At 39.8% G+C, this 24,991-nt stretch overlaps 1 protein-coding gene across 1 annotated transcript in view; it reads right to left on the reverse strand.

The window, feature by feature from the left end:
- The window catches only part of c5 (complement component 5), a 33,521-nt gene that overhangs the window by 8,194 nt on the left and 336 nt on the right, over positions 1 to 24,991 (reverse strand). Inside the window, exons 2-31 of the mRNA XM_082169717.1 lie at positions 24,588 to 24,783; positions 24,259 to 24,412; positions 24,056 to 24,126; positions 22,878 to 22,972; positions 22,427 to 22,509; positions 22,263 to 22,353; positions 21,509 to 21,614; positions 21,292 to 21,427; positions 21,088 to 21,203; positions 20,799 to 20,999; positions 20,480 to 20,674; positions 9,913 to 10,119; positions 9,674 to 9,823; positions 9,405 to 9,531; positions 9,215 to 9,283; positions 9,000 to 9,102; positions 8,369 to 8,481; positions 8,179 to 8,263; positions 7,908 to 7,990; positions 7,306 to 7,442; positions 3,826 to 4,047; positions 3,479 to 3,539; positions 3,311 to 3,400; positions 2,880 to 3,092; positions 1,399 to 1,483; positions 1,063 to 1,222; positions 882 to 980; positions 630 to 801; positions 287 to 498; positions 52 to 204 (exon numbers count right to left, since the gene is read on the reverse strand). Coding sequence (XP_082025843.1) covers positions 52 to 204; positions 287 to 498; positions 630 to 801; positions 882 to 980; positions 1,063 to 1,222; positions 1,399 to 1,483; positions 2,880 to 3,092; positions 3,311 to 3,400; positions 3,479 to 3,539; positions 3,826 to 4,047; positions 7,306 to 7,442; positions 7,908 to 7,990; positions 8,179 to 8,263; positions 8,369 to 8,481; positions 9,000 to 9,102; positions 9,215 to 9,283; positions 9,405 to 9,531; positions 9,674 to 9,823; positions 9,913 to 10,119; positions 20,480 to 20,674; positions 20,799 to 20,999; positions 21,088 to 21,203; positions 21,292 to 21,427; positions 21,509 to 21,614; positions 22,263 to 22,353; positions 22,427 to 22,509; positions 22,878 to 22,972; positions 24,056 to 24,126; positions 24,259 to 24,412; positions 24,588 to 24,783 — 3,985 coding nt within the window. The remainder of the gene's footprint in view (positions 1 to 51; positions 205 to 286; positions 499 to 629; positions 802 to 881; positions 981 to 1,062; positions 1,223 to 1,398; positions 1,484 to 2,879; positions 3,093 to 3,310; positions 3,401 to 3,478; positions 3,540 to 3,825; positions 4,048 to 7,305; positions 7,443 to 7,907; positions 7,991 to 8,178; positions 8,264 to 8,368; positions 8,482 to 8,999; positions 9,103 to 9,214; positions 9,284 to 9,404; positions 9,532 to 9,673; positions 9,824 to 9,912; positions 10,120 to 20,479; positions 20,675 to 20,798; positions 21,000 to 21,087; positions 21,204 to 21,291; positions 21,428 to 21,508; positions 21,615 to 22,262; positions 22,354 to 22,426; positions 22,510 to 22,877; positions 22,973 to 24,055; positions 24,127 to 24,258; positions 24,413 to 24,587; positions 24,784 to 24,991) is intronic.

The raw sequence follows: 24,991 nt of genomic DNA on the forward strand, positions 1-24,991 counted from the left end.
ATAATAATTAAGTTAACATCATATATATATATTTTTTAATTAACATCTTACCACTATCGGTTTAGCAACAGGATTTTGCTGAGTTAGTTTGATTCTGCTGATGTCACCTTTAGTCTTGTATTCAATGTCAACCACCATGTCTAAGGTGGCTTGACTGGCTAAGATGCTATACTTGGTAAGGGCCTCCAAAGTGAGAATGCTGTCCTGAAAATTTGAGGAAAGTAAGATCACATATGATAAAGACAACATTAAAAGATTAAGATACTGTATATATTGCATTGAGTACCTGTGTTGAAAGAAAGCCCCCTCCGTATCTCTGGTCTTGTGTTAACCAGTTCAGGATGGGCTTTGCATAGGTGGAATCACCTCTGACTAAAACGTTAAGCAGGACATAAACTGTTGGACATAAACATAAATTCTTTGCTGTCGCACCACTGGGTTTTAATGAATCCTTGTTAGATTTAGAGCCTTCCCAGAAACGAATTGTGGCTGGGTTCCCTGAAAATGTTAGATGTACAGACAAATTGTTTGTATTAAGTTATTGGTCAAATATTAGAGGGTTTAATCTGTGCTGATTTGTTTGTTTTTTTTGGTCAAAAGTGTGCAGAATGTCCCAAATAATATTTTACCTTTAACTTGAGCCTGCTGTTTGATTTTTTCATAAAGGTCGACTGCCGGCATACTATTGATGTCTACCAGTGTCAGAGCATAGGATGCAATGGCTCTAACATATAAACTTTCAATCTTCTTTGACTTAGAGGAAAGGTACTCCGTGGCATGATCTAAAGCATTTTTAAAGGCCTAAAGAGACAATTGTACTGTTAGTCACTGACTGAATGAGGAACAATCCTACATTGGTCAGAATTTACTGTCAGTCATACCTGTATGTTAACATTTGGGACCTTCAGGGCATTTTTAATTCCAATCATGACAAAAGAAGTGAGGAAGACTGTCTTTTCAGTGACATCTGCTCCGGAACCCTTTAAAAAAACAAGACAATCTTGATCAAAACACATTGAAATATACAGTATGATATCATGAACGCTTATTTTCTTCACATACCATGAGTTTAAGTGGATTGCTTTGTGATTTCTCAAAGAACGAGCCATCATCATTCTGACGATTTTTAATCAGCCAATAAATGCCATTGACCAGCACTTCAGACTCCAAAGAGACATATTCATGCATGTCAGCAAAAGTCTTGACTATAAGAGCCGTCACCCTAAAGAAGTTTTTACAACATTACACCTCCAGTAGAATGTTAGTAGCACGTAAAATGCACGTTCTATATGTATTGCTATCTATGTAAAACATTTGTAAAATAACAATTAGACAATGCTTCGTTTCAGCTGCTACTGAGGAGAAAATGGCATACAAATTTTTTTAGCAGTTGTTTACCAGGTACTGGGTGATTTGTCCTTGTTCGACCACATGTTGAAACCATGTTCATATTTCAGCTTATATGACATCATGCTGGTGATGCCTAGAAAGGAACAGTGAGTCGTTAAATCACTTAATAGTTAATTATAGTTAATTGTACTGGCTATAACTGATATAGTTACTTTCGTATAAGACAAGCAAGTAAAAAACAAAATGTAATTATTATAGGATGGAAATTATCATTAAATTTTTGTCACTATTGTATGGAGACCGAGTATACCAAAAATTTGAAAATAAAATAAATAATGAAAATAGAGCAGCAATTAACGGGGTTCAAGTGCTTTAAGGACTTTAAGCACATGCGTAAAAAGTTATCTTTTAATTACATGCGTAAAAAATTATTATGTTTTATTTAGCAAGCCTGTAACCACCTACTGGTTGCAGCCAATTTACTGAGAAAATATATGTTTTAAATCTTTTTAACAGTTATCGAGGTTGAGCCAAAAACCTAGCAATCTCCAATATTAATGAACGGTTCTATTGACAGCGATGGTCCTAGAGGCAAAGTTGCTCAGAATGAGTTGTAACATATGATATAAAAGTTGTGGGCATGTACGAAAAATCGCATGATATACAATCCTTTACACACGCGAAAAACGTGAAGGCACCTCGTGGCCGATTTCTTTCAAATTTCACACAGGCCTCTAGGGCCGTGAAACAAGCCCAGCGAGTTTCCTTCCGATCAACCTCCATTAACCTTATCTAACAGCTGCTCGAATTTCATTGGCCGATGGAGGCCATGTTTTTCGAGATATTTGAATGTCCTTGTAAACAATTGCAGCTATAGCCGTTTTTTTTTTTTTTAAGTGCCACCAAGTGGCCAGTCCTTTTCCACGCGGCCACAGACTGAGCCCATTCTTAGGTGTACAGATTTTGGTGAAATCGTTCAAGAGGGATAGCCATTTTAGTAAAAGTACTTTGAACGTTTTGGCATCTCGCCACGGACTTTTTTAATTATTATTGACAGTCAGACTCCAGAGAATATTTCTGCACTGGGTGAAAAACCTAGAACTATTTCCCAAAAGTCGTTTTTTCTTTTTGAAAAATCCAAAATCCCCCAAAATTGTGCAGAGTAATGATCAAGCCAAGGATTCCAACAATATAAGTCAATTGAGCCTGTGATGAATGGTTTGAGTTATGAGCGGTTATGAGCTGTTACATTCTTTTGATCGCTGTAGTGCCACCATCAGGCCGATTGGGGCGAGCCTTGGTAATGTTGTAGATGGAGGTTGGGTACTACCATCCCTCAAAGTATAAAGTCTCTACAACTTATGGTTTGGTCTGCCCGATCACTTTTAGGGGAGAATGCTGATCCTTGGAAATTCTAAACATTACAACAGGGTTTCAGCGCTACGGCCTTGAACCCCTAAAAGAACATGATATACAAGAAATGTGAGGGGGAAAAAAAGTATTCTTCTCTACTGAAACAAACATCCCACCAGCTTGCATTTTCCTTTTTAATTCCTTTTCACTTGCAGCTGACTCTTTCCCCAAAATGTCCCATTTCTCTGTCTTGTCAAGGTAGTGGTAGACATAGTAGATTGGCAGGACACTCATGAGCTCCATTTCTGCATTTCCCCGTGGCAGGTTAGTCAACTGTTTTAAACCTTCTGGGTTATTTATTATTGACAGAAGCTCTCCCAGTACTTCACCTGAACAAGAAAAACAAGTTACAACGTGACTTGGCAACATTTCCTCACTATAAAAATACATAGGGCCTCTGGAACCTCCAGTATAATCAATTTGAATCTATGCAGTTTATAAAAGAAACATTATCGCACAAATCTGATATAGTTAAAAAAAATGTGACTGTGTAGAAAGTGTCATTTAGCATCTGCACAAATGTGTTCAAGCTTCGCAGGCATCATACCATTAACTGTTAGAATACGATCCACAGTTGACTTGGGCACAATGTTTGGTGGAATACATTTTTTTAACTCAAGTTTTCGCATGGAAGTGCCTAAGAAGGGAACAAGAAATGGCATGAAACTCCAGCACATGAGTTGAGAGCATACTTATACTCTTCAGATGTCCTTACCAAAGACTCCATTTGGATCTATTCTTCCACCACTTTGTATTTCAAGTCTAATTCCCTCTGGCTGTGAAGTACCAGAAAATTTGTCAGTCAGATCCTAATCTCAGGCATACTAAACTGAAACTGGTTTAGTTCTCAATAAACACAATTTTTAAGCAAAAATATCATGAGGAATCTCTACTGTACTCTTTTAAAATAAAATACTTCAGTGTACAATAAAAACACACAGTAACTTCAAATATCAAAACTTCCTTCTATATTAAAAATGTAGTTTGTACATCTTTATAAAGAAGGGAACAAACTGTTACAAAGATACAGTCCTCTAGCACTGACTGCATATTGCTTCTTACCACCACTTTCAATTTCTTGACCACACTCTCAGCCCCCCACTCAGTTGTTAAAGTGAAAGTCAGCGTATGAGTGCCCGCTTCCAAGGCCATGATGTAGAACGTGACCAAAGCCACTGAACGGCCTTCGATATGCCCCTTGTTTTCATTTGGCTTTCCCTGTTTCACCTGTTGAGTTCCACGAAACACACACACTCCCTCTGTTGCCGTCAGGGTCACACTGAACTATTCATGTATGTGTGAGATATAGAAAGATACAGAGAGAAATAAAACAATAATGAGTTTATCACCATAATGTCACATAAATATATACACCATTGTTCAAAAGTCTGGGGTCGGTAAGATTTTTTTATACTTTTGAAAGAAGTCTCTTATGCTCACCAAGACTACATTAATTTGATAAAAAACAGTAATATTGTTACAATTTAAAATGTTTTCTATTTTAATATATTTGAAAGTGTAATTTATTATTGTGATGGCAAAGTTGAATTTTCAACAGCCATTACTCCTTCAGAAATAATTCTAATATTCTGATTTGGTGTTAAGGAGAACCTCTCGGGTAATGACTGTAACCATAGTTCCCAGAGAATGGAACGAGACACTGCGTCTAAAGCACATGTGTCAACTAGTCCAAGGACGATAGTGAACATCACGGGCGGTTGACGTCACTAGCAGGAAAGGATAAAAGCACATCCGATCTGACCGGCGTTAGCTTCGATTTAGCCGAAGCAAGTCGATCACAGGGATGCAGGAAGTATGGCAAAGTGACGCAGTGTCTCGCTCTCTTCTCAGTGAACTATGGTTACAGAGATGTTCCCTTTTGAGGGAACTCGTGCTGCGTCGATGGCGCTTTGGGAACGAGAATGTCTGAACGCCATACGCACAAGAACCTGTCGTGTGAATACTGGGATCAGTTATGACATAAGAACTCGTGATCCAAGGGCACCAAGGTCCAAGTAATAAAACCTGACAAACGTGAGCAGCGAGGACCAGCCTGCCGCATCACAAACTTCTTGAAGAGAGACCCTTGAAATTAAGGCCTTGGAGGCCACCATACTCCTAGTGGGAAGAGCTCTTATGGCCAAAGGTGATGGCTGGCCAGAAGCTTCATAGGCAAGAGAGATAGCCTGAACTATCCACTTGATAATAGTCTGTTTAGATGCAGAGACCCTTTCTTAGGAGACTCAAAACAGATAAACAGCTGATCAGACTTACTCCACAGGGCAGCTCTGTGGACATAACTATGGCCGCCACGTACACCTTTAGAGTGGATGGAGATAACCCTGCTGAAAAACTATCTTAAAGGAACTCTAGTATTGAACCCACGGGGCAGTTAACTGAATCCCATTGTCGTATATTACACCAAGAAGTAAAAACTTTCCATTTCTGGGCGTATAGTTTCCTTGTGGATGGAGCTCTGGAGTGAAGTATGGTCTTTACAACCTCGTTTGAGAGACCAGAGTCTATGAGTTGGGCCCCCTCAGAGTAGCCAAACCCGCAGGTTACATGTCTCTGGTCAGGGGACATGTACCTAAGAGAGAACCACAGTGGACAGTGCGTCGTATCCTGAGACGCAAACAGATAAAACCTGTATGGACAAGCACATGATGGCCTCTTAGGTCGGGGAAGTGCTTCAATGCCATGAAGACAGCTATCATCTCCAGGCAATTTATGTGCCACGAAAGATGATGACTCATCCACAGACCCTGAGCTAAGCGGCCTTCCATTACCGCTCCCCAGCCGGTGAGAGAAGCATCTGTCGAGAGAGTGACTCGATGACAAAGAGCTCCTAACACTGGACCCTGTGACAAGAACTAAGGTTTCCTCCATATAACCAAGGCGTGGAGACACAGCTGCGTGATTTTGAGTAGTGAAGTTGAGTAGCCAGAAAATAATGTAATCTATTTTCAGAAAAAAAAAAAGAAGTGATTTTAAGTATAGGGTCTATTCTAAGCCTTCACTTTGAAATTACATGCGTCATTTTTCCTATTTGACCGTTCTCACACACACACACACATTATATATGTGTATATACATCCTTTTTTTTTTTTTTACCATGCTGTTAATTTCCTATAAGGTATTTGATTGGCTTAGAATGATAATAATTGTTCCTCTCTTTCCAATTACACTGATTGCTGGCATGTCTATTTAAGTGGTGGTTTGAATGTTGGTTTTAATGTATCAAACATGGAATTTTCCCAGTTGCCAAATATCGTAATGTAGTGATTACTTTAATTTCTGGCGCTATGGCATTTCTGTGCTGTGTCGGAGATGTTAGCGTGTCTCTAATAAGATCAGTCACAAACATGATCCCTGCACGATCTAATCTATAGCGTCTTATTAACTCACTGTTATTCATTGTCTGCAACACATTTCTTCTCCCTCTTCGTCTTTCTGCCATTTTCTCCTCTGCTAAAGAAACTCTTAAGCCTCTTAAAAGTCCTCGTCCGTGCTCCTAACAATTTTGACCTTAAGACCTCTTTTAAGGGTTAAGATGCTTTCTGAATTACTTTTTTCTTTACTAGGATTTTTTCTTTAATTTTAAGAGTAAACGCCCACATTTCTAAGAATTTTCTTAGAATTTTGTCACTAGGAGCTACTCTTTGCATTAAGATTCTTTATGAATACGGGCCCAGGACTTTTTCTTTGTTGAAGCCTTCTTCGCGAAATAAACGTTCCTCAGATCGGTCTTCTGTTTGGAAGGCTTCGGCTGAGAGTGTCAGACACTCTCCTTCTGTTGCGCTCAATATGAGGAGCTCGACGGTTGGGGCTTCTCACGCTCAGCAGCTTCAGGGGCCTGGGGACGGCGAAGGAGGTAACGCTTGACAGCCTCCACTTGCTTTTTAGCCTTCTAAAACCTCTCAACTATGGTGTTAACAGCATCGTCGAAGAGGCCAGGAGGTGATAGCGGGGCGTCCAACAGAAAGGCTCTGTCTTTCTCTTTAATATATGACAGATTTAGCCATAAATGCCTCTCCACAGCCACCATTGCTGTCATAAACCGCCCAATGGTGCAAGCGGTCTCTTTGGTGGCCTGAAAAGACAGATCTGTGGTTCGACACAATTTTCAAACCGTGTCAGTCCCCACCCCCTCACTATCGTCTAGGTCCCTCAGCAGGTCGGCCTGGTATGCCTATAAAATCGACATGGTGTGTGAAGACATGCACCAGCCTGACCTGCTGCCATATATGCTTTTCCCACTAGCGTGGATAATGTTATTATGGGCTTAGTGGGAAGGGTCGGGGCCATCAGGGACGATGCCGAGCTCGGGGACAGATACGTTCAAGAAAGTTCAAAAGAGCATTTATTTCAAATAGAAATCTTTTGTAACAATATAAAAGTCTTTACTGTCCCTTTTGATCAATTTAATGCATCCTTGCTGAATAAAAGTATTTGTTTCTTTAAAAAAAAAATCGGACCCAAACTTTTGAACGGTAGTCTAGGTGATAAAGTATAATTTAGATTTAAACTCATCCCGCTTACCCGAGTTTTTGAAGAACGCTGATTGTAGACTGAACCCCTGAGCTCAATCTGCTCTCCACGAATCATGGAATAAGGCAAGGGTATATCCACACTAATGTCCTGGGACACCTGAACCTTTTCATCTGACACACAGATCCCTGACCAAAGGAACAGGAGAGTCTGAGATTCTAATAAAAAAACACCCCAACAGGTCTGCATACATACTGGGTTATTTCCAGAATGCACTGTTTGTAATGATGGCTGTTCTTGTGAAGCTCACGCCTATGGTCAGAATATTCCCAAAAAAATTATCATAATTTCAGGTAAATCAGGCCCTGACGACGAGTGCTAAATGATGACAGAATTTTCATTTTTGGGTGGACTATACCTTTAAAGGTAGAATGTGCTACTGTAATTCATATTTAATTAGTTGGTAATTCAGGTAATCCATGCATATAGAAAATCTGCATACTATATAGCCTACTGAAGTGATTATAAGAGTTAGTATGTTAGTATGCTATTTCAGTCTTTACGACAGCTTTTGGCTAATGTTACACATATTCCCTTTTTCAGCCAGCAGGTGATGCTAAAACAAATAATTTCGATCCAGCTTGTTGCCTCACCCTCACTGAATACCCCAACTGCTTTCACCTCCCACGTAGTCAGTGAATCTGGAAGATTTTTGGTAATGCTTACTGACCCAGACCTTAAACAGACAGATTAAAATGAAAGGTATAACTGGATAATTTAACAAAAAGAGAGGAATTTGACTTATATGTAGATTTTGATGAATTTCAAATCAGTTTATTAGCAATAGTACAGTAAAAATAGTAAAATTTCTATTATAAAGATTATCAATTAGCCAGAAGGTTGTAGTTCAGAAAGTTTTCTTACTTGCTGGTGTGTTCCTCCCATAACCAGCTCTCAGGGAAGTAGCTCCTAATCTGAGATGGCATCACATCCAGCAGAAAGTCGATTGCTGCATTACGTAATGGAGAACTTTAGATTCTGTCTTTTTACATGTTTATTCATCTAAGTTACTAGAAGTTCATTGTGTTGATGATGTCATTAGTAACAACCATACCTCCACGACTTAGAATGATTCTATCCGCATTCTCTTTACGGAGCTTCATTGCAAATTCACAGCATTCCAAGAAGGCACGCTGGCACCTTTTCTTCATGTGCTCAGCAATATTTCTACAGATTTGTCAGATGAAATTATTCACAGGAATACTTTACACAGTGCAAAGATACAGGTTAATGTTAAAGTATAATATAGGGGTGAATTCAGGGTGATTGGGACACTTTTTGCCATTGAGATGACTTGGAAAAAGTGTCCCAATCAACCTGAATTAACCAGTTTGTTTGATTCAGATGGATTATGTTAAAGCATGGCTGCCATTTAAATGAACTCACAAAAAAGATATATATAAAATAAAAACACTTATACGTAATGTGTTATACATTAAATTCATTCATTATAGTAGCAATATCTAATTATAGGCTCCAGAACAAATTTTCACATCAAGTATTATTCATTATTAAATTAATAATGTTGTTTATTACTTGATAATATCAATTTATTTTATTTTATGTATCATGTATTTATGTAACATTGGCACTACAACAAAGAGAAATACATAATATGAAACTCAGAAAGATCTCTAAAATATGATTTCATGTAAGTGTCACATTAAAAGAGCTTAATTCCTTACGGAGGAAAATGCAATCTCTTAGAACGATCTTCACAGGTTTCAAGCGTAGGGCTACTGCGTGTCCCAGATATGCAGTAATTCTTGTACGGCCCATAGGTTTTGGCTGTACAACAAACATGTGGGCTTAAATGTATTTTGATGATGTTGCAGTGATTAAAAAAAAGGTTATTAGCGCATACTGTTACTGTTTTTAAACAAAATGCTTGCATACAGACCCTTTGCTTCGAACATTTGTGCCAGGACAGGTGAACGTTTTTGCCTAACTATGTCTGAGCAGGCCCCCTCTTAAAAAAGAAGAAAAGAAAATACATTTGCCAGTGTTTCAGCAAATTATCACGTCCTCTATTGAGATGTTTTAATGTAACGAGTCACACTCGCTTATTAACTTTACACGTGAGCATGTACCTGCACTAGAGGCCTTGGCGTTTGCATTGGTGATGAACGTAAGGCCAGCGCGGTCCAACACATCAGCATTATTTTTGCCTCCTCCTCTTCCACAACCCAAGTCACTTCGCTCAACATGTTGTAGCACCTGCAACAATGAGAAACAACACATCATCACTCATTTTTATCATCACCTTAATTTGTAGTTTGTGTATTAAAAAGCACCCAAAAAAAAAAAACATAAAAAAGTTGACCATAGACCATCTTTTTGAACAAGTCTGCTATTTTACCTTTTTTAGAGGGTCTTTGTCATTAGATTTTAGGTCGTACAAGGCCGTATCTACAGCAGAAAAAGCCACAAGTGACTCCTCTTTAGTTGACACTCTTAATTCAAGTTTATCTTTGGGTTTATACTGTGAGTTGAGAGTTGATATGTCCACCTGAAATATATTCCAATGAGGTATATATCACTATTCATAAATAACATAAAACACATCACAACTATTGATGACAAATAAAAATGCATTACTTTTAAGTTGTTAACACATTTAGCCTTCACATTAATCCACACAGAGTCTGCCACCAGTTCCGCTTTTTCCTCCCCATGCAGGACGTAGTACACCAGTAGCCGAGCAGATGGCACCATGTCAGGGGTGATCTTAATGTTAAGGCTCTGTCTCTTTTCACTGACACGCTTAACTGTGGCAAACTGCACAACTTTTCCTCTGGAAATGACCTTTAAAAAAAATTATTCTGTCATAGATGTTTCACTGGAATACTTACAATGCTTTAAGATGGATACCATATAAAGCACTTCAAATCATAATGTAATGTATAACATGTTACAGTATCATATTATGGTATTAGGTTTGGGAACATTATTTTTTATTTTTTTATTTATGTTTTTGAACAAAGCCTCTTATGCTTACCAAGGCTGCATTTATTTAATCAAAAATACAGTAAAACCAGTAATATTGGGAAATATTAATGTAATTTATTCCTGTGATGCAAAGTTGAATTTACAGCAACATTATTCCAGTCTTCAGTGTCACATGATCCTTCAGAAATCATGCTGATTTGCTGCAAGAAATGTATATTATTATTATTATTATTATTATCAATGTTGAAAACAGTTTTTTCTGCTTAACATTTTGTGGAAACCATGATACCATTCAAAGATTTTTGGGTATATAAGAATAAAAGAGAGAGAGAGAAATGAATACTTGTATTCATCAAGGATGCATTAAATAGATCAAAAGTGACAGTGAAGACATTTATAATGTTACAAATGATTTCTATTTAATAAATGCTTGAATAAAGTTAATAAATAAATGTAATAATGCAAATAAATGCTTTTCATTGAACTTTCTATTCATCAAAGAACCCTGAAATAATTTCTGAAGGATCATGTGACACTGAATACTGTAATGATGCAGTTATTAAAAACAGTTATTTTTATTTATAATAATATTTCCACAGTATTACAGTTTTTACTGTATTTTCTATAAAATAAATGCAGCCTTGGTGTAATAGACTTCTTTCAAAAACATAAAATATTTAAATTTGTCCAAACTTTTGACAGGTAGGCCTACTACATTAAATTAATTCATTAAAATAAGTAATACATAATCATAGGCTACTTTTAGTAGTATCTTTTAGCGTATTCTTAGCCAATTTTTTCACAGAAACAAAATGACAAATATAGTCTCAAGCACCACCAGCAGCCCATACTGATTCTCTAAAATATCTTCTTAAATTGCACCATCGGGTTATTTCTTAATCAGCGTTGAGTTTCGTAAACTCAGCGTTGCGTTTGAAATCCGAATTGTATTATTCTCCGTTTTTCAATCAATACATAACGGAAATAATACAGGGTGGGCCATTTATATGGATACACCGCAACAACATGGGAATGGCTGGTGACACCAAAGTCCCGTTTGTGGCACACCAGTACATGTGAGGGGGCAAACTCCTCAAGATGGGTGGTGACCATGACATATACTAATGTGCCACAAACAGGACCTCAATATCACCAACCACTCCCATGCCACCACGGTGTATCCATATAAATGGCCCACCCTGTAGTTTAAAAGCTGAAAAAGCTGGGGGTTATTATTTTTTTATAAGATACATCGTTATGTTTCGCTCCTCTGTCTGCACTTCAGAGACCATCTCAAGCCGCTAAACTCATGAAAAGTTTTCAGTCAGGGAAACTGTTTCTCAAAGATGTGCAACGATTTATAGATTTATTTGGAACTATTTTCGTTTACGATATATAAATGTAAGTCATGTAATATTAACGATTTGTTTTTTTAATTGTATAAAATCAACGTCCTGCTGATGTCCGGGACTGCACTCTTCCTCTTCTGATATGTTGGCTTAACTAGGCTTTTGTTATAAATACAGAAAAACAAGGATAGCCAACCGGAACTTTTTTGTGAATTGTATTCTGTTTCAGAAATGTACACAACTGGAGGAAATATATCACACTGTGCAAGTTATTTTCGGAAATTTTATTACAAAATTGTTACAAATTGGACCTTTAATCAACAAATTTGACAATAGCTTTTATTGTCAAATTTGTTGATTAAAGGTCCAATTTGTAACAATTTTGTAATAAAATTTCCGAAAATAACTTGCACAGTGTGATATATTTCCTCCAGTTGTGTACTTACAATATCTCAAAAGTCTCCAAAGATTTTTTATTTCAGAGAAATTCCGATTTGTGTCCGATCCTCTCAGTGACGCAATTTCCGCACTATCCTTTTTTTCCGGTGTGGACCATGTGATATTCCACCACACCGGAATATCACTTGATCAAATGCGGAAGTGGTGGTTATAGCGTTATAGCCATAGACTGTATGATTATCGTTGTTATGGATCACGATTACTCTTTGGCGAGTATTGAAGTGCCAACAAAAAGAAAGCGTCCATATTCGGATACACGCAGACTGTGTGACAAACGGCGGAATAAAACCAGGATAAATATCGGCCAGGCGTTTTCGAGATGGAGAGAGCTGCGCGACAATCTTGGACTTGACAGAGACTCTGCTCTCGCGAGTGTATTGATAGACAGGTAAGCAAATCAATTATTTTTTTATTATACAAGTAACGTAATAGTTACAGTAAAGATGATTTTAATAGATATGAATTACACCACATGCCTGTACAACCCAACAAATCATTTGACAAATAGCTGTAAGTTGTAATGGGATAATATAGCATAACATTTCACGTTCCTTGCAGTTCATTATTTATGATGACATAAAATAATACGATCAGACATACAGGTAATACAAAAACAAATAAATTACCTCATCCGTGTGGTTTAAACATCAACAAGAAGTGACGTCACCCAACATCACTTAAACTGCCCAGCATTGCATGATTATATCTGTTCTCTCAACAGGACAACACAGGTCTGTGTCAGGCACCTCCACAAAAACTGTGTGTGGAACTGAGGCGCTACAACCATCCAGCCCCTCAGATAACCACTTCACAACCGAACCGGAGAACTCGGAACAGACTTCAGCCCAGGTCTCAGCCAACCTGGAAAAGAGCACTGGTAGCTTTGACCCTCCTATTTCTCAATTTGTAGACGGAAGGCGGATGAATCTCAGGTGAGTAGCGGGTAAGTAGCGTAAGAGAGTCTGTGTGTCTTGTAGAGACGAGATCAGACAATGAGTGTGAGAAGAGGAGCTAAATATAAGGGGTGGTGGAATGATGAGATGCAGGTGATGATGATTAGTACTCCGGAGATGATGAGCGAGTGGGAGGAGTGAGTGAACGAGTGGGAGGAGTGAGTGAATCTGGTGGAACCCTGACAGTACCCCCCCCTCCCGAGGCGGCTCTTGACGACTGTGAAGAGGGACGAAGACGGCGACGAGGTCTACCACGACCCCTGGGGGCAGGGCGATCAGGATGGTCGGCATGGAACTGAGTGAGGAGAGCTGGGTCCAGGATGTCTTCGCGAGGTACCCACGAACGTTCCTCTGGGCCATAATCCTCCCAGTCGACCAGGTATTCTAGACGTGGACCTCGTCGCCGTGAGTCCATGATGGTGCGGACTCGTTAGAGGCACGTCACCAGTAACTGGGTCTGTGGGAGAAGTGACAGGTTCAGTGAAGGGCTTTAACAGGGAAACATGGAAAGAAGGTGAGATCTTTTACTGCGGAGGAAGGTTTAGCCTGTAGGTGACTTCGTTCAGCTGCCTCTGCACGGTGAAAGGTCCAATATATCGAGGACTCAGCTTACGGCAGGGCAGGCGGAGGCGAATGTCCCGGGTCGAAAGCCACACCTTTTGACCAGGCTGGTACTGAGGAGGATCGGATCGACGACGATCGGCCTGGTTCTTGTGCCTCCGCACTGCCTGTTGGAGTTGCACGTGAGCCGAGTCCCATACCCTCTCGCTCTGATGGAACCAGTAATCGACAGCTGGAACCTTCAAGGGCTCATCCGACCAGGGGAAGAGTGGAGGTTGATAACCCAGGATGCACTGAAAGGGGGTGAGCCCTGTGGTGGATTGCTGAAGGGAGTTCTGGGCGTATTCTGCCAAGGGGAGGAAGTGGCTCCAGCTGTCCTGGTACTGGTGGCAATAGGTCCTCAGATAACGTCCGATCTCCTGGATCTTCCACTCAGTCTGGCCGTTTGTCTGAGGGTGGTATCCTGAAGATAGGCTAACAGTAACCCTGAGGAGTCTGAAGAATGCTTGCCAAACCCTTGAAATGAACTGTGGTCCTCTATCCGACACTATGTCTTCGGGGATGGTCCGAGTTTCGGAACACATGGTTGAAGAGGGCCTCGAAAAGCGGTTGGAAGTCCAGGCAGAGGGATCAGCTTGCAAGCCTTAGAAAACCGATCCACAACGACGAGGATACAGGTGTGGTTATTGGATCTGGAAAGGTCAGTCATGAAATCAATTCCAATGTGGGACCACGGTCGTTGTGGGATGGGAGCGGCACGAGCTTGCCCTCCGGGAGTCTTCTGGGGGTGTTGGTTATGGCGCAGACTGAGCATCCCCTGACGTACCGGGAAACATCTTGCGAGATGGACGGCCACCAGTACCGATGACTGAGGAGCGAGAGGGTACACCTGCTACCTGGATGTCCAGAGCCCGGAGCGGTATGAGTGGTATGAGTCCAGAAGGGCGGCACGAAGATGACGAGGTACAAAGATGAGCCCCTCTGGACCTCCCGGCGGAGCGGTATGACGAAGGTTCTCCTGGGAAATCTGCTCGTCGATGTCCCAGATGATCGGGCTGATGATCATGGCTGGAGGGAGAATGGGTTCTGGTAGAGGATCCTCGGACGATGAATGATGAAGACGGGAGAGAGCATCCGCTTTACAATTCTTGCTACCAGGTCGGTATGATACGATGAAATCAAAGCGGGTAAAGAAGAGGGCCCATCGTGCCTGACGAGGATTTAGCCTTTTCGCCTCTCTGAGGTATTCCATGGTTGCGATGATCGGTTATGACCTCAAACTGGTGATTGGCCAGCCAATCCCTCCAGCCAATGCCTCCATTCCTCTAATGCGAGCTTGATGGCGAGCAGTTCCCGATTCCCGATATCATAGTTCCGCTCCGCCGGGGATAGCTTCTTAGAGAAGAAGGCGCATGGATGGAGTTTGGGAGGATCACCCTGCCGCTGGGAGAGGACCACTCCAACCCCTGTTGAGGACGCGTCAACCTCGACAACAAAAGGCAGATCAGGGTTAGGATGGACCAAGATTGGAGCGGTCAGGAAGGCTTCTTTGAGACGTTGAAAGGCTAAGATGGCTTCAGGAGATAAGGACAGAGACTTGGGCCGGCCCTTTAGAGATGAGGTCAGAGGAGCACTGATGAGACTGTAGTTATTAATGAATCTTCTATAAAAGTTGGCGAACCCGAGGAATCGCTGAAGATCCTTCACAGTTGAGGGCAGGGGCCAGTTCCGGATAGTTTCCACCTTCCTCTGGTCCATCTGGACTCCATGTTGGTCTATGATGTAGCCCAGGAATCGCACAGTGGTGGTGTGAAACTCACATTTCTCCAGTTTCAGGTACAACTTATGAGCTCTCAGTTTCTTCAGAACTAGAGTGACGTGGCGCTTATGCTCTGAGAGAGAAGAGGAGTAGATGAGAATGTCGTCTATATAGACAACCACAAATCTGTTGAGATACTCCCGGAAGACTTCATTCATGTAACCCTGGAAGACTGCTGGAGCGTTGGATAATCCGAAGGGTATGACCCTATACTCATAGTGACCTGAGGGCGTGACGAATGCCGTCTTCCATTCATCACCCCGACGAATACGAATCAAGTTATACGCACTGCGTAGATCCAACTTGGAAAAAATGCTGGGACCAGAGGAAGGGGATAACTAAACTTCACAGTTTGAGAGTTGAGATGTCAATAGTCTATGCACGGCCTCAAGCCTCCGTCCTTCTTAGCCACGAAAAAGAAGCTGGAAGCGGCAGGGGACGTAGATGGACGAAATGAACTGCAGCTGAAGAGCTTCCTCCACATACTCCTCCATGGCCTTCTGCTCCGGGATGGACAGAGGATAAACGCAGCCTTTAGGTAGAGTGGCTCCAGGTAGCAGGTCGATGGCGTAGTCCCATGGCCGGTGAGGTGGTAGCTTGGTCGCCAACTGCTTGCTGAACACATCCTGGAATGCCCTGTACTCTACAGGAATCTCCACCTGGTGCTGGACTTCTGGCCTCTCAATGGAAGTGGAGCAAACGGGAATCTTGGGTCTTCCCACTGAAGACGAAGAAGAAGGAGAAGAAGAGGGAATTCTCTGGATCTTCTTAACTGGAGCTAGACAGGCATGAGAACAGTTCTCCCCCCAGCGAAGGACCTCCCCAGATTTCCAGTTGATGGTGGGTTGATGTTGTACCATCCAAGGGTGTCCCAGGATGAGCTCAGCAGTGGACTCCTCCAGCACCATGAAAGAGATGTTCTCTGAGTGTAAGCAGCCTATGCGGAGCGTCAGTGTGGGGGTGAAATGGCGAATTCGACCTCGGCCCAGCAGTTTTCCCTGGATGGTTTGGACTCTGATATCTTGATGACTCCGGTGCTTACGGACGTTCAATTTTTGAAGGAGCTGAGTTGAAATGAAGTTCCTCGCTGAGCCGGACTCGAGGAGAGCTTGCGATTCAGTAGTGCGATTCAGGGTTTCAATCTTAGGAGGAATTTGAATGGAGCTTACCGCCGGGCGCTGTGGTCGAACTGGGCAATTGTTGATGAGATGTTTATCACCCCCACAATAAAGACAGAGGTTGAGTTGAATTCAGCGCTGATGCTCCATAGGAGAAAGATGAGTGGAGTCGATCTGCATAGGCTCGGGTGCTGGAGGAGCGACAGATGGAGCCGAGGGCGGAGGACTTACAGCGGTTGCAGGGATATCACAGGCAGACAAGCGTTGAGATACTCGAATGGTTTTCTGAATGAGGCTCTCGATTCCCATGGAATCGTCATATACGACCACCAGCTTACGGATATTAGGATTGAGACCATGTCGAAAAGCAGTAATCAGGGCGGTCTCATTCCAGCCACTAGATGCCGCCAGGGTGCGAAACTGAAGAGCGTATGTACTCACTGAAGAATTTCTTTGACGAAGGTTGTAGAGTTGATCGTGAATGGTGAGATCTGAAACTGTCTGGCCGAAAACTTCCTTGAAATGTTGAATGAAGCTTGACAGATTTAATCACTTGAGTATTCGAGTTCCAAAGGGATTGAGCCCACTGGAGAGCTCGGCCGACAGCAGGGAGATAACAAAAGCCAGTTGGGCTGAATCAGTGGAGAATTGATGTGCCTGCATTTGAAAATATAGCGATACCCGAAGCAAAAAAACGCTGCAGTCCTCCGCCTCTCCGGAGAATGTCGCTGGTCGGCCATGGGACTCGCAGAGGCAGCTGACAAAGCAGCGGGTGTTTCCGGAAGTAGAGGCTGGCGTGCGGAGTGAAGGACGTCTTCGGGGACGGTGGGTGGCTTAGCCAGTGGAGATGGAAGTATAGACTGACGAACAGTCTGAACAAGCTCTGCGAAAGGATCGCGTGGTGGATTCTCCACGGGCTCCGTTGGATTCTGCATTCTTGGTCTGGTCTTCTGTCACGGATGGAACAGGAGTCAGACAGTATGAATGCATGTACACATGAATAAAGGTTTTCAAGCGGTGAGTACCTCATCCAATAAATAATTTTGTCTTTCAATTCATTTTACTTGAATTAAATTCTACAATTACAATTCTTTTCATTTATTTGTTTTATTTTTCAGGTAATATTTTTTTCATTCAAAACATTGTTAAATATAAGTATTTTTCATTAAGAGCTCAACTAAGAAATATTTGTTTCGACGAATGTATAATTTCAAGGTTACACACAGGCCAGCGCATGGGCATTAAACACAAATCTCGACCAGTCACCAGACCGCTCTTCAAGTCTACGTTCCGTGGATCACTTTCCTGCACCTGAGAGAATCATCGGTTGCATCGCGGATAAACTGAAGTAAGTGAAACAAACAACCATTTAAATGTGCTGCTGTATTAAGTAGCCTGTAAATTTTATGCCAGACATGTTGCTCTGCTGACTTTCTCTGGTAGATAAGTATATGTACGTTAGTTTGAAAATGTTAACTTGGTGTTAGCTAGCTTAGTTTACACTAGGTAAGTTAACGTTAATATGTCGACGTTAATCAATTCCTGACCAATTGCAAAAGGGAACATTAGTTTACCCATGGTTTATTTTGAATTTACAATGGTAAATAACATGAACGTTTAATCATTGAACGTATCTCGAGTCAGCATCATAAGAATAATGTTAAAACCGTAGAAGTTAACCGGAATACCTGATCAACAACTAACTTAAGTGAATGAGCTACATTTAAAGGGACTGGCTAACACGTGTGATTAATGGTAACATTAGCTAACAGTTGTGACTGGCGACACACACAATGGTCATTTATTTATGGCTTGTATGCATAGAAGTATTGCTGCATTGGCGCCAATCGGTTGATGTCGGTTGGTTTTCAAAAAAGTGTAGTACTAGCCAGAGGACACTGGGGGTCAGTAAAAAAAAGAAGACGTTTTTTTCGTGGCGTTAATAGACCTTTCTCACAATAACCGGAAATACGTAATCGTTGTGGAAGCGGAGTTCCTGTCAAGCGTCAACACACCAAAAAAATATATACCCGGGCAAGTTTAAAATGGATCAAAGATCAAAGACCAAAAAAACTACATAAAGGGTAAAAAAAATGTTCACGAGGAATTTGTCAATAAATATCAAGGTAAGTAGAGAGCGAGGCTAACTGTTACTGAACTATTAACTAAAATGACACATCATTAGCGTGTCAATAGCTCTTGCTAGTTGCTTGCGCCATTTGTTTATGTTGCCTTGACTGCGGAGGAAGTAGATTACCACGACGATTGCGTATTTCCGGTCACAAATACGGAAGTTGTGAGAAAGGGTTGACACCCTATTGAATCATATTGTAATGATTATAATATCAACTGATAATGTATATTGTGATAAAGATTGTTTAGCCTATATATTTTTTGTTTAGATCAAAAACAGAATTTAAATTAATTGACTTTCTTCAACAAGAAAAATATAGATGTGAACCATTACCCTAATTTTTTTTAATTGGATGAATGAAAAATTTCAGTGTATAAATTTTTTTTTTATTATATATATATATATATATATATATATATATATATATATATATATATATACTTTCCACGTGTGTTTTGTTTCTCTTCTGTGTTTGTAAACTCTTTTGTTAGGTTGCGATCATCTGGCTGTCCATCATACCTGTGAAGTCAGGACGCTTGACGTCATGACCAGCGCGACCAATCCGCTGGCGTGCCGGCAGATTAAAAGGCCCCGTTCACCATGAATGAGTAGTGAGGGAACAGCGTCAGACCTCACTCAAAACCTGTCCCTAATCGAGGCGAACAGCCAGTTTACAACCTTAATGATTTGTAGGGGTGTAGTATTCTTGTATTACACGCTGATTGTCAAAGCAAAACGCACTGCATTGTAACAAACCACTCGGTAGGAAGTTCTAACTTAATTCATATATGTGTTTCTGTTTGGTACAAAAACATACATGATGTTGATACAATTGTAAGTATCTTTATTGATTGTTAAAATGCAGCCATCTGTAAACCATTTGACTGATTGATCTGAGAACCTTTGTAACATCGGTAGGTAGGTTTTTCTGTGTTAGTTAGTTTAAGAGTGATCGCCATTAATTGTATTTTTGTTTTAATCAGCGTAGTTTATTTAAGGCGTCGACATACGCTGAAGAACTCGGTTCTGTTTCTGCATTTGTCTTTTGGTAGATAGTTTAGAGCATAGGCGTAATTTGCGGGTGGGGCAGATGGGACATGTCCCCACCACTTTTTGCTAAGGTCGATATTGTCCCCACCACTTTTGAAACATCTCGCGGCACTAATATACCAATACAAATAAATAAAACATCTCCAGTTAACTAGCAGAGCATTCATTTATTTTGTTTGTTAAATAAGAGGCGACCTAGCGCTGAAATGTGATCAAAGTGCTCATTGCCGCTACGATCAGTGGCGCGGATACTGTGTTCACTCGGACGTGCGCTTCAATCCGTTGTGGAGACTCTCTATTCGTTCCGGTGAAATTACAAAACAAAATGCACACAAACGTGTCCTTGCCTGATATACAACCACTGATAAACATAATCGGTTTTGATGTGAAAGAAAAAAAAACTATACGATTGTGAATTAAGGATTAGAACCCAGAACCTCTGACACGCTTGGCAGAAGTTCTGCCACTGGACCATTTAAATACACGCTTAAATGAGTCGGATCTATGTATTTATTAACGTGAAAATTCTCACCACTTACAATATTAGACCTCATTAAACGACAAATTAAAGCCAATGTACTATTTAAATCGATTGCTGGACATTGTAATGTTATTGTACATACATCTAATTTATGATTTAGCATTGTGTTAGCAATGTTATATATATATAACACTTTAAGCGCTTTGGTGTAAGCGCTTTGGTGGCCATTGGGTCTGTGAAAGCGCTATATAAATGCAGTCCATTTACCATTTACCATTTATTATTATTTTACCTGGTAGCTGAAAGTCTTCAGAGAAAGGTAGTCACGATAATGAAAGAAAACATCGATGTTAATGTACTGTCCAGCTTCAACTACCGAGGAGTCAGGAGGTAAATCGATGTACAGGTAACGATGGTTGACAGAAATATATGATTCAGCCTTTAGTTTAAGTGGAGCCTGACTCCAACGTGGATCTTCTGTCTCAAACTGAAAAGAGTACAAAATGAATGTGCATTTAGCATATATCATATTATAATGCTAAATATATAATTAAATGATTAAACAGTTGTCTCTGTAATTTTAACCTACTCTTGGCCACAGTTTTACTCACAGTGAATTCAGCTTCTTTCACTTTATCAGGTATATTACAGATGAAGTAAGCAATTCCATCTCCCCGACTCATCACTGTTATTGTATCGTGGTGCCCCAAAAATTTGAAGTCCTCCAGTTCGTTGTCAGCTGTAGTTATTGTTGCCCTTATCTTGACTGACACACCTTTCACTGGTTTACCCAAAGGATCCTTCACCAAGACCTATGGGTCACCAAAATATTCGGATGGATGAAACATAAATATGCTTGTTCAATTACCATAAATCTACTTGAGGAGACAGGTTTCTTACTCTCATAGCGTATGGTAGACCCGGTTTGATGAAAGGAGGGGTTGCGCTCAGACTCAGGGTAAATGGAGTTTCTACAAATTTTACACTTGAGAGCTCTGCCTCCTGGGAGATACCACCTGACAATGAAGAGGTGTCAAACTTGTTTGCTTGATATTTTGATTCAGGACAATGCACTCCTGTTTCGGTGAAACTAACTAGACCTACCAGTTGTCTCTTGCAGAAAAACTGTCACACGAAGAAAGCTGTTTTCTTTCATGTCACTCAGACGTTGAGGCCCATTGGGCATGGATGACAAAGCTAACTTGATGTTTAAGTTGACTTCTGTCTTTCCATTTATCAGCTATAACAAAAGCCAAAAACAAATATATCCTCTGCAATTAATCATTAAATGATGTTTAGTTGACTGGAACACTGACTTTACCATATATTTTGTAAATGTTGCTGGTATCATGACGGTTTCTCCAGGAGAACTGTATCCAAACATCAAGAAAATATCCGCCAAACTAACTGGAGTTCCATGGACATACCTGTCAGGACAAATATACACATTTAAACATTTATGTGCAAATATATGAATTGTCAGCAACTGAACTGAATATACAGTATACCATTTTAAAAGTTTGGGGTTGGTAAGATTTTTTAATGTTTCCGAAAGACTCTTATGCTCACCAAGGATGTATTTATATGATCAAAAATACAGTAAAACATTAATATTGTGAAATATTACTACTATATTTTATTATGTTTTAAAATGTAATGTATTCCTGTGATGGCAAAGCTGAATTTCAGCAGATATTACAGTCTTCAGTGTCATAGGACCCATCAGAATAATAATCCTTCAACTCATCGTCAATAACATCTCTTGTTATTATCAATGTTCAAAACAGTTGTGCTGCTTAATATTTTTCTGGAAAAGGTGATTTTCAAAAAATATTCTTTGATGAACAGAAAGTTCAAAAGAACACCATTTATTTGAAATATTCATTTCTTGTAACAATGCAAAACAGTCTTTACTATCACTTTTGATCAATTGAATGCATCCTTGCTAAACAAAAGTATTAATTTCTTTAAAAAACTAACTAAATAAAAATAAAAACTAGCAATATAAAAACAATACTGACCCTAAACTTTTAAACGGTAATGTATATATGTGAAATATTAAAATAAAAACTTACTTGGCTGAAATCTTCAGCTGGAAAGACTCAAAGTACTCTTCGTTGATATAGTTGGATTCAGGCTCAATGTGGATTGAAATACTGGGCAGCACTGAGAAACATACCTTGATTTCAGATTTCATGAACTCTAAATGTCTACATAGCACATGAAATGTTGGTCTTACCGTATTCTTTGACCACAAACTCAGCAGTGGCAGTTGTTTTAAAAGTGTCGGCATAGGTGGCCTCAATTTTCCATATTCCATAACTGATGAGATTTGTGTTGTGAATAAAAAAATGATGCAGAGTGAAAAAAAAAAAATATATATATATATATATATATATAAATATATAAAATACAAAAAAAGAATAAATAAATAAACTAATGAAAACACTATCGTTTTGAAAAGACTGCAGGCTTCTTATAATTGTCTTAACCAGTAAAACTTCCTTTCTTAACAAACATGAGGTTGATGAGTTTTTTTTACAGTACAGTACAGTACAGTAGTGCAGTACAAAACAGTACAGTTAGCTAGTCTTCAGCAGAATATCACTATTATTCCAAATAATAATTTCAACATCAGATCATTTAAACATACAGCCTAATCATAATAGACTGTAATGAATTGGTCTTACGTCGGCTTTAAAGGTATTTTGAATGGTGGAAGAAGTGGTTTTGCTCCATTGATGTCAGCCATTTCAATCATCTCTACCTTGATACCATCAGGGTCCTAAAATTAATTTGAAACATTAAAAAGGTTCACACAGAAAAAAATCATAATTCATGCGAAGCAGGGGAGAGTGGGGATGGTTGCAACACTTTTTGCATTTCCTTGTGTTTCTCAGAGACTGCTTGTATTTGGAAAGCCAAAATATGTCAGCTACCCACCCACACTGCTATGTGTACATATAATATATGCAAGTCAAATGTTGCAAAGTCAAATGATGGTTGCAACAGTTCGCACGGGCAATTGCAACATTCATTAAAATGTAATAAAATCATTCTTTAACAGACAGGATTTTCACTAAGTTAAATTGACTGTATTAAGACAAAGACTAGTAAAAGGGGGAAAAAAACATTTTCAAGTAACAACCAGGTTTTGGTAAATTATTATAATACATTTATAATACTTAAATCAAAAATCAACACATACTTCTGTGACCTTCTGTGAAAACTTACAGGACTGTGTGTGTTTAAGTGAATGTTGCAATATATTCTTACATTCTTGCAAGGTTATGTGGCAAATTGTGCAGTCTTTTGCCTCAGACCTCAGTGTCCTGCTTTCATGCTTCACTAACACCAGAACAGAGGGACACCTCTTTCTGTTGTGCATTTCATCTCTTGTGGCACACGGATCAAATGTATGCTGATTTTTTACTTAAATAAAAACTGTTTACTTCAATAAAAAAGGGAGGATACCTGACTATTAACAGGGGTTTCTTTGTTAATACATAAAATTATAAATTTGTTATGTTATGACAAGGTTTTACATCAATGTTGTGATAAGGGTTGCAACTGTCCCTACACTGACAGCCAGGATAAAACTTGCTATGTTATCTTGCCACAATAGCTTTTTGAGACATGCTAGCTATGCCTTTTAGAAGCTAAGAACTGATTAAAATGACATGACTTTGTAATGCTTCACGCAGACAGACAGTATGAAAAAAAGAGAAGCTTTTTAACCTGAAATTAAAAAAGTGTGAACATGTTAAATATATTACATGTGTAATATGAATGGCAATAATATAATGTGAACTCTCTAGCTCAAATAAGCCGTGTTGCAACCGTCCCCACTGTGAAGAGAGAAACTCACCACGAATGTAAGAGTGACGGTCCGTCTAGATTTCCTCAGCTCCTCGTTGAGGGAGTAAACACGCACTTGTACTAAGAAAGCAAATAGGTTCAAAAGATGGTTTTAATGTGATTATCTCTTTCATTTACTCACAAGATATTTTTCTTCATACATAAACTCTCGCTCTAACACGCAAGAGAGATTCTTATCATATGCCTACTGACCCTCTTGTTCGGGTGTGTATAGCGGCTTATCAGTCTGAATAAAGAGAAACCCGTTGACAGGAGTAACTGGGATTTTTTCATGTGCAGTGAAAGCAGAGGAAATCGCCTGGAGGTAGACATATCTGTCCGCCTTTGGGAAATCTATAGGCATGATCTGGGGGAAAAGAAAAGGGTATTTTCAGGGCAGAATATCATTCAATAAAAACACCCATTGCTTATTAAAACGTTAAATTTTGGGGGGGAATTGTGAATTCCAAAGAAAAACACCTTTAGCCTAAGTGAAACAAAGAAAAACTATCTTCTAAAGTCCTTTAACTTTGCAGTCTTACCCGTAAAGTAGCCGAAGCTTGATAGTTATTCGCGGCGTTGAGCTTCAGGGACTGAGATGCATATTCTTTATTACCTGGTGCCAGTGTGTTCTTCAGGTAAAGATGTACTATAGTTTCCTGGTCATAACCAAACAACTGCACCACAACCTTTTCTGAAGCATCGAGACGCAGGGTTTTAGGTGCAGTGATTAAGTATCTGTAAAATAAGTTAACATCGGTCTGTTTCAGTGGCAGATGCGAAAAACATAAGTTTATAAAAAACATGAATGCCTAATTTCAGACAAACATGAGGGATAACTCGCTCTCAATCTCACATATGCTTTTCTTGATGGTAGGGAGGTTTACGTTTAGTTTACAGTGCTAATTTTTAACAACACAGTCCAATAGCCTACTATTCCTGTCCT

This window comes from Leuciscus leuciscus (assembly GCF_965113295.1).
Source record: "Leuciscus leuciscus genome assembly, chromosome: 5".
In the NCBI taxonomy this organism is placed as follows: domain Eukaryota; kingdom Metazoa; phylum Chordata; class Actinopteri; order Cypriniformes; family Leuciscidae; genus Leuciscus; species Leuciscus leuciscus.